Below are 14,581 nucleotides of genomic sequence, written 5' to 3'. Positions count from 1 at the left end.
AATTCTAGAATGCCATAAATGCGAATGCTTCTTTTGTTAATAGCTGGTCAAGTGGGCCAAGTTTTGACTTCCAGCTTATGACCTTTGTGTGGTTCTTAGTCATCTTACGTCAGCATCGTTCTCTTACCTTGTGCTACAGTGGCAAGGTTTTTGAGTTTTGCAGGGTGTGTTTTTAGAGAAACTGGCATTGAAAGGTCTTCATATGTCTTTGTTGGGACTTTATCACCAAGAACCTGCCCAACCAGACAGACTGTTCACCATTCCACTGCTTTTATACATCCTTGGCCCAGATGATGTGGAAGATCTCTCATTCTGCCCACTCAGAGCCCTCATGATCTATCTCAAGGCGGTTTATTCTCATAAAGTCACCAACTTGGTAAAACCCTTATCCCTATTGGGTGACTTCGTGCGAATTTCGCTAAATAGTCAATTACTGCAATTACGGGACATAATAGTCAGATTAAATTTACTAATCCGCTTAGGACCAAAGGTGACTTTGGGGAGACGACAGATAATTGGAACTCTTGTCTGGTAGCAGCAGGTAGACCAAGGGTAACATCTGACCGACGTCTGTAACAGCATGGATGGTGTGCAGCTGGTGAAATATGTGAGGTGTCACATAAACGTACCATCTGCAAAGAAGGTGTCGGCTTGACACAACTTCTCCAAGTTGGATGTGGTGGCGAATCCCAGGATCTTGTCCTCATCCCCATCTTCAAATGCCAGGAACTGTTCCCCGCCTTCTGTTGTTTGGTACTGCTCAGGGATTACTAGGTCACGACGATGGGAAGGTAGAGGAGGAAATGACTTTTTCCTTGCTCTATACAGGGTGTCTTTCTTCATATGAAACGTAGGTAAGTTGCCAACAAGGGTGGCGTGTTCCGGTGTCCAGTCACCACCCCGCATACTCTCTACTTCTTCCTGGAACAGCTGCGGCAGAGTTCTGATCGTGGCCTTGGCTTTTCTTTTAGTGTCTCCATGGTCTCTCTCACCTTGATGTCGGTCTCCACTGGTGGGTGGTTGTGGTTCTGGGAGGGTCTGGTGAGGATATCACTGATGGTGGTCAAGGTCATATGGCAATCCTTGGTCGTACACTTCCATACTAAGGTTTCATCACGTTTCTTTTTGTTGACTCTGTACATGAAACCATCCGAACAAAGATATCTGCCGCCTCTCGAAGTTGGGATGAACTTTTGCATTTGCCATGGTAGGACTTAGTGACGAAAGTGGTCCGGACCATCTATGTATATTTGTCATAAAATTGTTGAACAGAGTTCACTAATAAATGTCATGTAATTTACAGCTCATTAGCGTCTCTCGCTCGAGTGACCAACTGACTAATCCGTTAATCCTGATTGGATTAGAAACTTCAAAGCAAAATCGCCAGTGACTTAGTGCGAATAGTGTTCCCCCTACTGGTGACTTCATGAGAAGACACCCTCAAGGCTTTGCAAGATCCAGAAAATGCTCTTCATTGTGTCTCCACTGTTCTCATCATCTATGCTGCAAGTCTCCAGAATTACTCACTGACTGACTGACTGAGTTTAGTTTTACGCCGCTTTTAGCAATATTCCAGCAATATCACTGCGGGGGACACCAGAAATGGGCTTAACACATTGTGCCCATGTGGGGGAATTACTATCTAATTATCCCCCCCCACAAAACGGAATGGGGACCTATGTAGTTAGCAACTTCTGTCTGTACGTCCTGATTCTTGTTGATTCGATATCTCATGAACAGTTGTACCCATTGTCTACGAATCTGGTGACAACCTATATTGAGAGATTATGCAGACACCAGTGGATTTGTGTGACCTTGACCTTATTTTCAAGGACACCACAACACTTTGACCACTTTTCAATCTCTCATGGACTGTTGTATCCAATATTTTCAAATTTGGTGACAGCCTACATTGGGGGTTATGCAAAAAAAACCAGTCAGTTTGGGTGACCTCGACCTTATGACCACTTTTCAAACTTATGTAAGCAAGATATCTCATAAAAAGTTGCACCCAATGTCTTCAATTATGTCGACAGCCTACATTGTGTGATTACACAGACACGAGTAATTTCAGGATGACCTTGACATTATTTTGAAGGTCACACATGACACTTTTCAAAATCTCACACATCTCAATACCCAGACCCGTTATAACCGTGAAATGGAATATGTTATAATACATGTGTGTGTGTGTGTGTGTGTGTGTGTGTGTGCTGCGTGCGTGTGTGTGCGTGCGTGTTTGTGAAGAGAGACGTGTACCCAGGTAGAAAATTTGGAACTGTCCCAGCCTTAATACACGCTGATACTGACAGTGGATATGTGCATCTATACATTCAAATCTACTATACTTTTCCTTATCCTGACGCATGCTATTTTGCTTGTCTTCTTCTTCTTGCGAACACAGTGGGACACTTGTATCTCCCAATTGAAGCTCCCTTCAATGTAAAATCACTAATTAGGACTCACCAAGAGTTATCTCTTTCCCAATCATTTCCATGGGAACGAGGGCGCCACTTCCCACCACATGCCTCACTCTCTCCTTCTTCGCCCAGTGAGCAGGATGTGAGAGCGCCTGTGTCTCCCTACACATTATATCCTTTGTTTATTCTTAGTTATTTACCTCTCAGACTTCTATAGAGGTGTAGCTAGTATCCTTCAACATAATGCATTGATATTTATTCGTGTTTCTACTGTTTTATTCACGGGACTCCGTGTTTGTTCAGTAGATTGCGTTGATGAAAATCTGCACTATTTGTAAATTACGTTTTTCTGCTGCTGACCCGCATTTAATATGCCCTAGTTGTACTACGCCATGCTCTACTGTTTCACGTTACAATTATTGTATTAATTTATCCAATTCTGCCTTTGATAAATATTTATTTTGCATCTTGAGACGCGCAGCAGATAGGTCACGTAAACAGATTTTAGCCATGGCTAATACACCAGAGCCCTTACCCTGTCAACTGTTGTCGGACGACCCCCTCCGGTCTGGTGTTCCGCTAGAGTTACCCTCGGAGGAGAGGCGTGGGACGCAGTCCGCTATCTCCAAGAAGCGACCTGCATCGACCTGGACCCTTTTTACAAGGCACAAGATATCGATTATAACTATAAGATGATCAGCGATGCCAAGTCCAAGACTTACAGAATAGATGACCGCAAGCTAGTCCAGATGGAAACCATGTCAAGGAGGATGTTTTTTGGTCTGAACAGATCAAAAACAGTCAACTAAACTCTCCTCACGAAGTTCAGAGACTCTACATCTGAGGATGACAGGATGATTTACTCGGCCCTCCTCATGCAGAAGAAGGACCAGCAGTTCCTTACGGATCACTTGACAGCACTATCCGCAGCTACAACTATGGCTCGTCGTCAAGGTCTCCTTGCCTCCTGTAACTGGGGTGATCACTTCACCGCATCACTCTACACAGCCCCGTGGTCTTCACCGTCCATCTTCGATGGTAACATAGACAAAGTCTCTAAAGAAGTCTCTAAAGACTCAAGAGAGGTACTCAAAGTCTATGGATACACTAGCAAGCGTCATCAGACAAACTTCGCAGAGGTACTCAGGCAAATCGAAGTTCTCCGGTCTACAGAAGGCATGGGACAGGAAGATGGCAAGTGTAAGAGGAGCAAAAGAGTCTTTTCGCTGCCCTTACGGCAATTACAGGGGAGGATCTGGTAGAGGCAGGTCATCCAGAGGCTCCCGCAACTATAAACGATGAAGGACAGGTTCGGAACGAATGGAGTCTTCCACCCCCACAACCATCACAAGTGGGTGGACGCCTTCAACTGCACTGGGAAAACTGGGGAATCCTAGAGGATCCATATGTCTCCAACATTCTACAGCACGGATATCGAATACAACTACAGGCCACGCCCCCGCTGACAGTCATCCCTCCGAGGCTCGACTTCCAGGCTTTACAACTACCAAAGTTAAGAGAAGCGGTATCAACGCTCCTAACCAAGCAGGCCATAGAAGTACTGGACCAAGTAAACATCGAACCAGGCTTCTACTCCCCAGTTTTCCTAGTGCCCAAGAAAAATTCCAAGGAAAAGTTTTGTCTCATCTACAATATGAGCACGTTCAACAGAGACTATCTACGCAAACCGCCAGCGTTTCGCATGATACACCTACCACAACTACGGCACTTAATTCGTCCCAGAGTCTACATGGCCAGCATAGATCTGCAAGACGCATATCTACACATCCCAATACATCCCGACTCCAGGAAATACCTTCGGTTTACACTAGACGGGCTGCATTACCAATGGAAAGTACTACCTTCCGGAATCTCATCGGCCCCCTGGTTATTCACAAGAATGACAAAACCTATCGTATCTTACCTACATCGTCAAGGACTACGCAGTGCATTCTACCTCGACGACGGGATACAAGTGGATCCAGATCCACAGCGTCTCAAACTACAGTTAAACTTCATCATCAAGCTACTAACACAGCTAGGATGGTTAGTAAATCTACTCAAGTCGGACCTAGAACCTACGCAAGATCTGCAATTTCTAGGCATTCGATTTCTCACGGCGCAGAATCGTATCGTCGTACCGGAGGACCGATGGATCAAGATCCAACAGACAATCCCTCAAGCCTTACCCTCTCCGCTACCACTACGACAATGGCAGAGCCTGTCGGGTCTACTCACGTCAGCTCAAGACATGACAGTCAGAGGCAGACTACAGTTACGTCCGTTACAGGTCCTCATCAACTCTCATCTTGACGACCCTCAACCATTCAGTCTACCGAATCACGTCAAACCTTACCTACTATGGTGGACCAAGAGATCGAATGTTTGGGATGGAATCTGTTTAATAGAGCCGTAATTGAAAACACATCTCTATGTAGACGCGTCGCTCCAAGGTTGGGGAGCACACCTCGCCAACAGGACGGCATCAGGGTTATGGAGCCAACAAGAGAGCAAACTACACATAAACTTGCTAGAAATGCAAGCAGTAGTAAACGCCATACATCATTGGTGTAACTTACTAAAGAATGCCAAATTGATGATTCACACAGACAATTCAACAGTGGCGTTTTATGTGAACAAACAAGGCTCAACCAGGTCCCCGAACCTATTGACTCTATGTTTTCATTTGTTCGATCTAGTCGACAATCTCAACATACATGTCAGAGCATGTCACGTTCCAGGAGCAAAGAATGTAATAGCAGACGGCTCTCTCTCGCCACACCTACCATCGCCGACAGAATGGATGCTCCATACAGAGATATTCGCACACAAATTATCAAGAAAATAGGAGCTCCACTAATAGACCTATTTGCCACTTTCGCTTCAACAATCAGCTGACAACATTCAGATCACCAGTCCCAGACCCACTAGCATGGACAATGGACACACTAAGCATATCGTGGGAAGGACTCAACGCTGCGACGCTGCCCATACCACCAGCGCTAATCCCACAGGTGTTACAGAAAATCAAGCAAACTCGAGCCTCCAAATGATTTTGGTCAATCCTACTGGCCAGCGAGAACGTGGTTTCCAACTCTTATTCAAGAAATCGGACAACCAATACTACAACTTCCAAAGCGCTAGAATCTACTAATACATCCTCACACCAAACAAGCGCACGGAAAGCCAGAAGCATTCCAACTTCACTTATGGACTGTATTAAGGCGTGTCTAAACAAGAGAGGTTATTCAGCCAGAGCAGCGAATGCAGTCACGCTTGCATTATGCAACTCCACTCGCAACTTATCATAATGATGACAAGTGGCACAGTTTTGAAAATTATGCTGCAAAGAAAGGATTTACAGCTAGAAATGCTACACATCCACAAGTGGCTGACCACTTATGTTACCTACGACAGACTAAACGTCTAAAAGGCTCAACATTATCAACATATCTCGCAGCTTTAAGCTCCGTCATAACTATGAGAACGGGTGTCAAGTTGACGAAGACCCCAGAGTTACTCACCTTACTACGTGCATTCCGATTGGAGGATCAGAAACGAAGGTTTCGCGCTCCAGCATGGGATCTAAATATAGTGCTACAACACCTCACAAGTGAGGCATATGAACCACTGGAATCAACATCATTCGAATTTCTGACACAGAAAACTTTGTTCCTGTTATCCCTAGCAACAGCAGCCAGGATGTCAGAGATTCACGCACTAGATTACGAGAGAACACGCTTTGATGACAATCATAACATCGTGCATATGGGACTACGCTGGGATTTCATCGCCAAGAACCAGTTGCCAGGTCAACCAGACAGATTATTCCACGTTCCAGCTCTCTCATCAATTCTCGGACCTCATGATACACTGGATCTATCATTATGCCCAGTCAGAGCACTGAAAATATATCTACGGGCGATCCAAACTGAGGCTGACAAAAACTCAAACGATTATTCATCCCTCTTCGACAGCTACACAGAATGAAGTCTCACGCATAAGTATCTCGATATGGATCAGAACTGTCATACTACGCGCCTACAAGGCTGCAGGACTCGACCCTCCAAGAGCATCTAATCCACATGAAATTAGAGCTCTAGCTTCAACACTTGCTCTACACGGCAATTGCTCTTTGAATACCATCATGGAGGGCTGCTTCTGGAGATCCGATATGGTGTTTGCCAACCACTATCTGAGAGATATCACCACCGAGGACGTCTCAGGTATTCACCATTTTGGTCCCATGGTCCTCGCACAGCAGTTGACAGTCCCTCGAAGAAGATAAGTCAATCTTACGAGATTTTTACTGCTTATTTCACAACAGTATCCCTAGCAACAGCAGCCAGGATGTATATAGCTAATAACTCCATGAAGTTTATGCTATTATATATTTTAGCTTAAGTTCAATCACAATCTTAAGCTCAGTACTATGTTTATTATATCATAATAATATCATTAGCTAACAACTCTATGAAGTTTATGCTATTATATTATCAAGCTTAAGTCTTTCTTAGTCTTAGTCTTATTCATGTTGTAAATACTTTATTTATGTTTATCATAATATCTATATATTGTAGTAACCCATATATGGCATCTGATAAGTTTAACAGCAGTAATTTATCAATTCAGTGCCTGTATGAAGTTCCCATAGGGGTTATTACAATAATTACAGTTATCAAATCACTAATTATCTAAATCCAAAGTATTCTGTATTCCCACCTCCGTATCCGTAGGATTCTACAAGCAAAATAGCATGAGTCAGGATAAGGAAAAATATGTAATTTTCTGAATAAAATTGATATTTTATACTTATCCTGACTCATGAGGTAAGCCCTCCCATCCTCCCCACATAACACTTTGGATTTCCCTGAAAATTCAAGTGTTGGGCTCACTATATAAGGAGAGAGTGAGGCATGTGGCGGGAAGTGGCGCCCTTGTTCCCGCGCAAATGATTGGGAAAGAGATAACTCTTGGTGAGTACTAATTAGTGATTTTACATTGAAGGGAGCTTCAATTGGGAGATACAAGTGTTCCACTGTGTTCGCAAGAAGAAGAAGACAAGCAAAATAGCATGAGTCAGGATAAGTATAAAATATCAATTTTATTCAGAAAATTACATATTCTTGACATATCTTCAGAGTTAGGAGGGGCGGTGGGGTAGCCTAGTGGTTAAAGCATTGGCTCGTCATGCCAAAGACCCAGGTTTGAATCCCACATGGGTACATTGTGTGAAGCCCATTTCTGGTGTCCCCTGCCATGATGTTGCTGGAATATTGCTATATTGCTTAAAACATGCTGAAAAACATAACCAGTGCTTACTAATGATAGACATTGAAATCACAATGTTCCTCTCATGCACATATCTTAGAATAAGCAACAGCATAGTACTTTTGAAGTTTACAAATTTCATGAGTCAATTTCTCTGCCGTGTGTCTTTTGATTGCAAAGTGTTTTAGTGGCTAGCTTCTATACCTCACAGAAATTATCAAAACCTCATATTTGTTGATGTTGTGAATATATAATCAAACCAACTTCTTCTTTTCCAGATCTGAAGAAGAGGTATTCCGTGGTTTATCTCCTTACTTTGAAGCAGACTTCCTCCTCCCACGGACACTCATGGCTTGTGTATCTCTTCTGAATCTGAGAAAGGTTGTAGATCTACAAGTAATTCCACCTGAGATATGCACAGCAACTCTTTATTTCTACTGTGAAAGCTCAGGATCCTCTTTACCTCGTGAGACAAAGCAGGTAATTATATTTTATAGATTTACCACAAATAATTTAGATGAATCTTAGATAAAAACTAATAAATGTAAGCCAAATATTTAATTCCTCCTGTTTTTTATGGAGTCAGCAAGTTTCAAGGTGTTAAAGCAAAACTATTGCCCCTATTTTCAGATACTTTCATGCATTTTTGGGAAAGTGTTTTACATGATTGCAGGGTTTTTCTGAAACCATCGCACCACATTTATGTTACTGTGGGGCAATTTTGGCACTGCTATTGGGCTCCTATAGGTCCTGCTACCTAGCAATGTTTTTGACACATCTGGAGTTCTACATTCCTTGTTGCATCAATATTCATAGGTTTAGCATTCATGCATTTCCCATGGCATGCTAGTCTGCATTGTTTATGATCAAATTGTGAATTTTCACCTTTTGACAATTTCTTAGATACTGTATTTAGGCTGTAAATATTAGGTGATCAATAGAACAAACTGACACTCAATCATTGTGGCACTTCACGGAAATTCATAAGCAACTGCTGCTTTTTTCCTCAACCTGAATCTTTACAGTACTTCAGAGAGAGTAGAAACAGATCAGCTGGGTTGGTTGATAAAATCCCAGGTATGACTTGTTGCCTCACATTCAGCAGCACAGGTGTTTTCAGTGCAGCTCAATTTCATCCAAGTTCCACCCTCCTGGTTCAAGTCCATTTAAGCGGGAATCTAGAGAGCTCAGCCCTTTGTACCACATTGTTTGCATGTTTGAGGGTGGATATTGGGTCATCTGAAACATATCCATTGAATTTTTTAGAGAAAACCAGTTGAAAACAATTTATACAGTTTAAGCAAGATTTCTTTAATATGGTTTTTGAAAGGAAATGTGTGTTTTTCTTCTAATTTTTAGTATCTGAGAGAGTGCTTTTTGAGTGTGGCAAAACAATTCAAAGAAGTCTCAGGAAGGAGAGGCATGAAGAATCACAGGTACATACAACATTGCAAACTTGTGCTATAATTTCAGACACCACTACATAAAGGTCACTATGAGTTAATGATAATATTTTCATCCCCATCTGTGTTATTACCCAACTCAAATCATTTTATTGTTACCAAGCAAACAAAGAAATTTTGATGTAACTTAACTTCTTTCTTTACTTGATGAAATAACCAGTATAGTTAAACATACCAAACATACTTCATAAAATTCATGGAGATTTCATCAACATAAAGGCTCTTAACATTGAAATGGATAAGAAATTGTGTTAAAAACTAATACTTAAATTGCTGTGGATGATTTTAAACTTAAAAGATATAAATTGGTATTACAGGAAATTCTGTTATAGAGGATTCATCATGAGTGTTTCCCTTAATAAAACGCAAATGGTGAATCCTATTTATCATTCCTGCCAAAGTTGTTGAAGTTCAACATTACATTGTGACAAAGATTTAGAATTGTGGTGAAATACAGGATTTGTGGCAATGATGTTGTAGAGTAAGTATTCTTAGAGTCATTATGGATAATAACTATTGTTTGATGACTGTATAACTTAATACAGAGTGATATACAGTTCTAAGTGTAGGATATGCCACAACACACATTTTATATGCAACTACAGTTTGAAATTTCCATCAAATACATTAGTAGATTCCTTTTCTGTACATTTTATATTTTTGTTCATCTTGAGGTCTGTTTGATTACAGGGAAACAGAGCTGGATTGCACAGAGCACAGATATATGTGTGTGAAAATAGCAGCAGATCTTCTTGATGTTTGTTTGGCTGATACCTATCAGTCAACCCGATTACTGCTTGCTGCTGTTGATGTATTCACATCAAGTATCAGTGTGTGTCAATGTCACAATGAAAACAGTAACAATCCTGAGGGTAGAGTGGAAGAAGTCCACAATCTGGTGAATTGTTTGCTTGATGAAAAGATGAAACAGATCATTACCTGGATGGAAAACTACTCTTCCCGGATATCTACATCAAATATTGATTTGAACCACTGCATTAAAGTAAGTAAAGTATGTCAATATGTCGCGGGTCCTGGCCGCTGATTAATCGGACTGAGGCGTGGTTGATTAAAATCTGTTTATTCTGTAAAATACACATGAACATCAATATAATATGATGTATGGCCGAGGGGTGTATCAACTCACCTCGGCCTTGGCGTGACATGAAGTGCCAATATCAAGATCGCACGAATTTTACCATTTATAAAATGGTCTTTATAGCATTTTATGAAATATTGCACTTTGAATATTATGAGCAAAATTAAAGGAAGCAGACATCACTCACACTTACTTACGTGCTGGTGCCAGTGTTTAATTAGTAATTTAGCAACGCGATGCCTTATTATAGAAATATTATAGATATTATAAATACTATGATATCGCTGCGCACCTTTACGATAATACGTTTAGAGGATGACAAAGAAAGTAGACAGAAAAGGTACATACCTGTAAAATACACATGAACATCAATATAATATGATGTATGGCCGAGGGGTGTATCAACTCACCTCGACGTGGCGTGACATGAAGTGGCAAATATGAAGATGCCTACGCCACGGAACAGGTAATGCATGAGATGTCACGCGGAACAGGTAATGCACGAGATACTACTGGTATTACAACCAGAGTAAGAGTGATAGAAGAAGCCAAATAAATGAGCAGAGAGGAATAACGTAAGAGATACGCAAATGTATGGGGAAATACATCCGGCGACATCCTCCCTCCTTTGAGAAATGTTGTCCTCAACATTTAAATGCAGCAACACATTAAAACTGAACAAAACACAAACTTATACAACTAATTACACCGAGCTACAAAATGACAACTCATACAAACACTTCAAAATCCAAGGTACCAGCCACCGCTGGAAAGTATCAACCAACCTAACCTCTTCAGCTGACAAAGCAACAGGACGACCTGGGGAAGATGGAAAAGCCTGAATACCAAAATTAGTGACCCAATCACCACTCCTTAACCAAGCTGGTGGAACTCTGGTACGGGTAGGCCTCCCCATATCAGAGTTCGGCAACAGCTCAGGATCAACTGTGTCTTCAACAACGGTATCAGAAGCGGAAGATGTGTTGAGCCCTTGTTCAGCTGAAGCAGATGACTGTTCCACAGGGGTTGATGGGATTGCTAAACTGCGTGATGTTCCAGGTGATTCTGTGAAAGCTGGAGATGAATCTTGAAATCCATGTACAGTTCCAACTGTTTCCAACGTAGAATCTCCAGTTCCTGTTACGTCTTGCTTCAAATGCATCGGTAGCATGTACTGTCGATGCCTCCGGTATAGGAGTGGCTGGTAGCATCACCATCATCTCGCAAACACTTCCTTCATCCGAATCGTTCAGTTCTTGGAATTCCATATTTTCAAGGACATTGACTTTCTCGTTCCTGTTCTTTTGTTTGTCTGTGGCTAATGGTTTAACTGGAACTGACACAATAGGAAGAAGCATATTCGGTGCAAAGTCTTCTTAGAACCTTTGCCATCTTCCTGCTGCACAGTGAAAACTGGGATCTCTTCATTAGGTTGATTAACTACAGTGAATACTTCCCGTCCCCACTTGTTTGCAAGCTTGTGTTTTCCAGTGAGTCCTACTAACCCGAATGAGAACTTCGGTCACCACGTTGAAGAGTTGAGTAGCACCTTTGTGTCGTATCTCTGCTTGTGTCGTCGGCCTGCCTTACGGGCTTCCCTTGGCGCTTTTCGTAAGCAAAAGTTCAATCGTTTCCTCAGATTATTAACATACTCCGCTTTTGTGTGATCACCATGAGTGTTGTCTATTCCCAGGAATGCATCAACTGGCAGTCGTGGATGTCGACCAAACATCAGGTAGAAAGGTGAAAATCCTGTACTATCATCATGTTTACGTGGCATTGTAGGCATGTACTAAGCGGAGATACATAACTCTTCCAATCAGCTTTCCTGTCATCCTCGAGAGTTCCAAGCATGTTGAGAAGTGTCTGATTGAATCGCTCACACATTCCATTACCTTGGGGATGATATGGTGTTGTTCGAGTTTTCTGTATTCCAGTGATATGGCAAAGCTCCTTGATAATGTTGCCTCTCTGAAGTTTCTACCTTGATAAGCTGTGTAGTTTGGCAGGAAATCCGTAATGAACCAGGAAATTATCGAAGAGAACTCTTGCTGTTGTCTTGGCGGATTGGTTCTTAGTAGGAATGGCAATGGCGTAGCGTGTAAAATGATCAGTGATGATCAAAATATTTCCAAAACCTCCTTTTCGATTCCTCCAATTGCAAGTAGTCCATGCAAACAAGTTCCATTGGGCACGTTGTTTGAATGTTCACTAGTTCAGCAGATCGTTGTGAAGTTGGTGATTTCCTTCTGATACAGTTTCCACATTTTCTGATGTAACTCTCCACATCCTCGTTCATTCCAGGCCAGTAAAACCTGTTGCGGATTAAGTCAAAGTCACGATCTCTGCCTTGATGTCCTGAGTTGTCATGAATTGCCTTGAGAACCGTTTCCCTTTGATGTCTCGGAAGAATGACCTGACTAAGAACTTCATCCTTGACCTTCACACGTCGATAGAGAACTCCATCATTCATAGTCAACTTGTCCCATTCCAGAAGAAGCTTTCCAACTGAAGGAGTCTCAAGTGATCTCAACCTTGAAGTAAGCTTGTGACCTTCCATGAATAGTTGTACAACTCTGGAGATGGTTTGGTCTTTGGATTGTTCCTTCTTCCAACTGTTGATGTTAGCTGACAAAGTTATTGATGGTTCTTTGGGTAAAACTGCATTCTCATCAAAGATAGACTCTCTGCTTTGTTGCAGGTTGTGGTGTGCACATGACAAATGGCCTTGATGCTCGGGATATCAACGTTCCTGGATGCTTCCTGATAGTCATACCGTCGAGACAAACCATCAGCATCTTGGTTTCTTGTTCCTGACGATCGTAATCCTGAAGTCATCACGCTGATAAAGCCGCCAGCCACCGATGACCTGTAGCATCAAGTTTAGCAGTTGTGAGGGCGTCGTTAAAGGGTTGTTGTCTGTTTTGACTTCAAATTGATTCCCATAGAGATATTCGTGGAATTTATCAGTGACAGCCCACTTGAGAGCTAAGAACTCCAGTTTATGTGCGGGGTAGTTCTTCTCACCTTTCCTAAGAGCTCGACTAGCATAGGCAATAACTCTTAATTTCCCTTGTTGTTTCTGATAAAGTCGGCCCCCAATCCATCTGCACTTGCATCCGTATGTACCTCAAATGGTTGAGTGTAATCGGCGTAGGCTAGAATCGGTGGTTCTGTCAAGTGTGATATCAAAGTTTCAAAGGCATGTTGGTGCTCCTCTAACCATGTCCACTCGTCCTTACATGTAGTCCGTCTCCGTTTCTTCTTTGGCTGTCCAACGAGAAGATCATTCATGGGTTTAGCTATCTTGGAAAAGTCTTTGACAAAGCGGCGAAAGTACCCGGTAAATCCAAGAAATCTTCTTACGTCATCGGTATTCTTTGGAACAGGCCAGGTTTTGAGTGCAGTTGTCTTTTCTGGGTCTGTCTCTATACCATTTACTGATACAATGTGTCCTAGATACTTGATCCTTTCTCTGAACAGTTCACACTTAGATGGTTTCAGCTTGAGTCCATGATCTTTCAAGCGTTGAAACACTGCTTCCAACCTCTTCATGTGTTCTTCAACAGTATCAGAGAATATGATTATGTCATCCAGATATATAAGACATTCTTTTAGATTCAGATCTCCCATGCACTTTTCCATCAGTCTCTGAAATGTTGCTGGCGCATTGGTGAGACCAAACGGCATCCTGTTACATTCATAAAAACCTAATGGTCCGACAGAAAATGCAGTTTTCTCCTTGTCCTCTTCTTCGAGCTCTACTTGCCAGTATCCCGCTCGAAGATCAAGCTTACTGAACAGTCTAGCACCAGACAAACAATCCAGAGTCTCATCAATCCTTGGAATGGCATACGAATCCCGAATTGTCCGTCCATTAATAGCTCTCAGGTCAATGCAAAAGCGTAAAGTGTTGTCATGCTTCCTTACCAGTACCACGTTAGAAGAGTAAGGGCTGTGGGACTCTCTGATAGCTCCACAAGCAAGCATTTCATGTAGATGTTCCCGAACTTCTTCAAATAATCCAGGAGGGATTCGTCTATGTGGCTGTTTGAAAGGGATGTCATCAGTCAGCTTGATTGAGTGCTTCACAGTGGTACAACATCCTAAGTCTGTGATACTTGAAGACATAATAGAGTCCCAGCTGTAGCATCTCTGAAACTTGCTGCTTCTGTGTATCATCAAGTGGACTATCCGACAAATCAAACTTACAACTGCCACTGGAAGAAGTGTCCTGTGGTGATTGAGTAGGTTTGTCTACAGGTACATCAATAGGTACTTGGGTAACAACACGAACCTGCTGTAGCTGACAGAGTTTAGCCTTCGGG

The 14,581-nt window shown here is 42.2% G+C and overlaps 1 protein-coding gene across 1 annotated transcript in view; it reads left to right on the top strand.

Moving 5' to 3' along the window:
* The window catches only part of LOC124289211 (E3 ubiquitin-protein ligase rnf213-beta-like), a gene marked incomplete at its 3' end in the record, with an annotated part of 178,699 nt that overhangs the window by 82,921 nt on the left and 81,197 nt on the right, over window positions 1-14,581 (top strand). Inside the window, exons 10-12 of the mRNA XM_046725815.1 lie at window positions 7,970-8,171; window positions 9,051-9,127; window positions 9,845-10,157. Of these exons, the coding sequence (XP_046581771.1) occupies window positions 7,970-8,171; window positions 9,051-9,127; window positions 9,845-10,157 (592 nt within the window). The remainder of the gene's footprint in view (window positions 1-7,969; window positions 8,172-9,050; window positions 9,128-9,844; window positions 10,158-14,581) is intronic.

This window comes from Haliotis rubra, unplaced genomic scaffold (assembly GCF_003918875.1).
Source record: "Haliotis rubra isolate DU_JTF1 unplaced genomic scaffold, ASM391887v1 Scf436, whole genome shotgun sequence".
Classification (NCBI taxonomy): Eukaryota; Metazoa; Mollusca; class Gastropoda; order Lepetellida; family Haliotidae; genus Haliotis; species Haliotis rubra.
The sequence above is the reverse complement of the archived record's forward strand: the minus strand, read 5'-3'. Positions and strand labels throughout refer to the sequence as shown.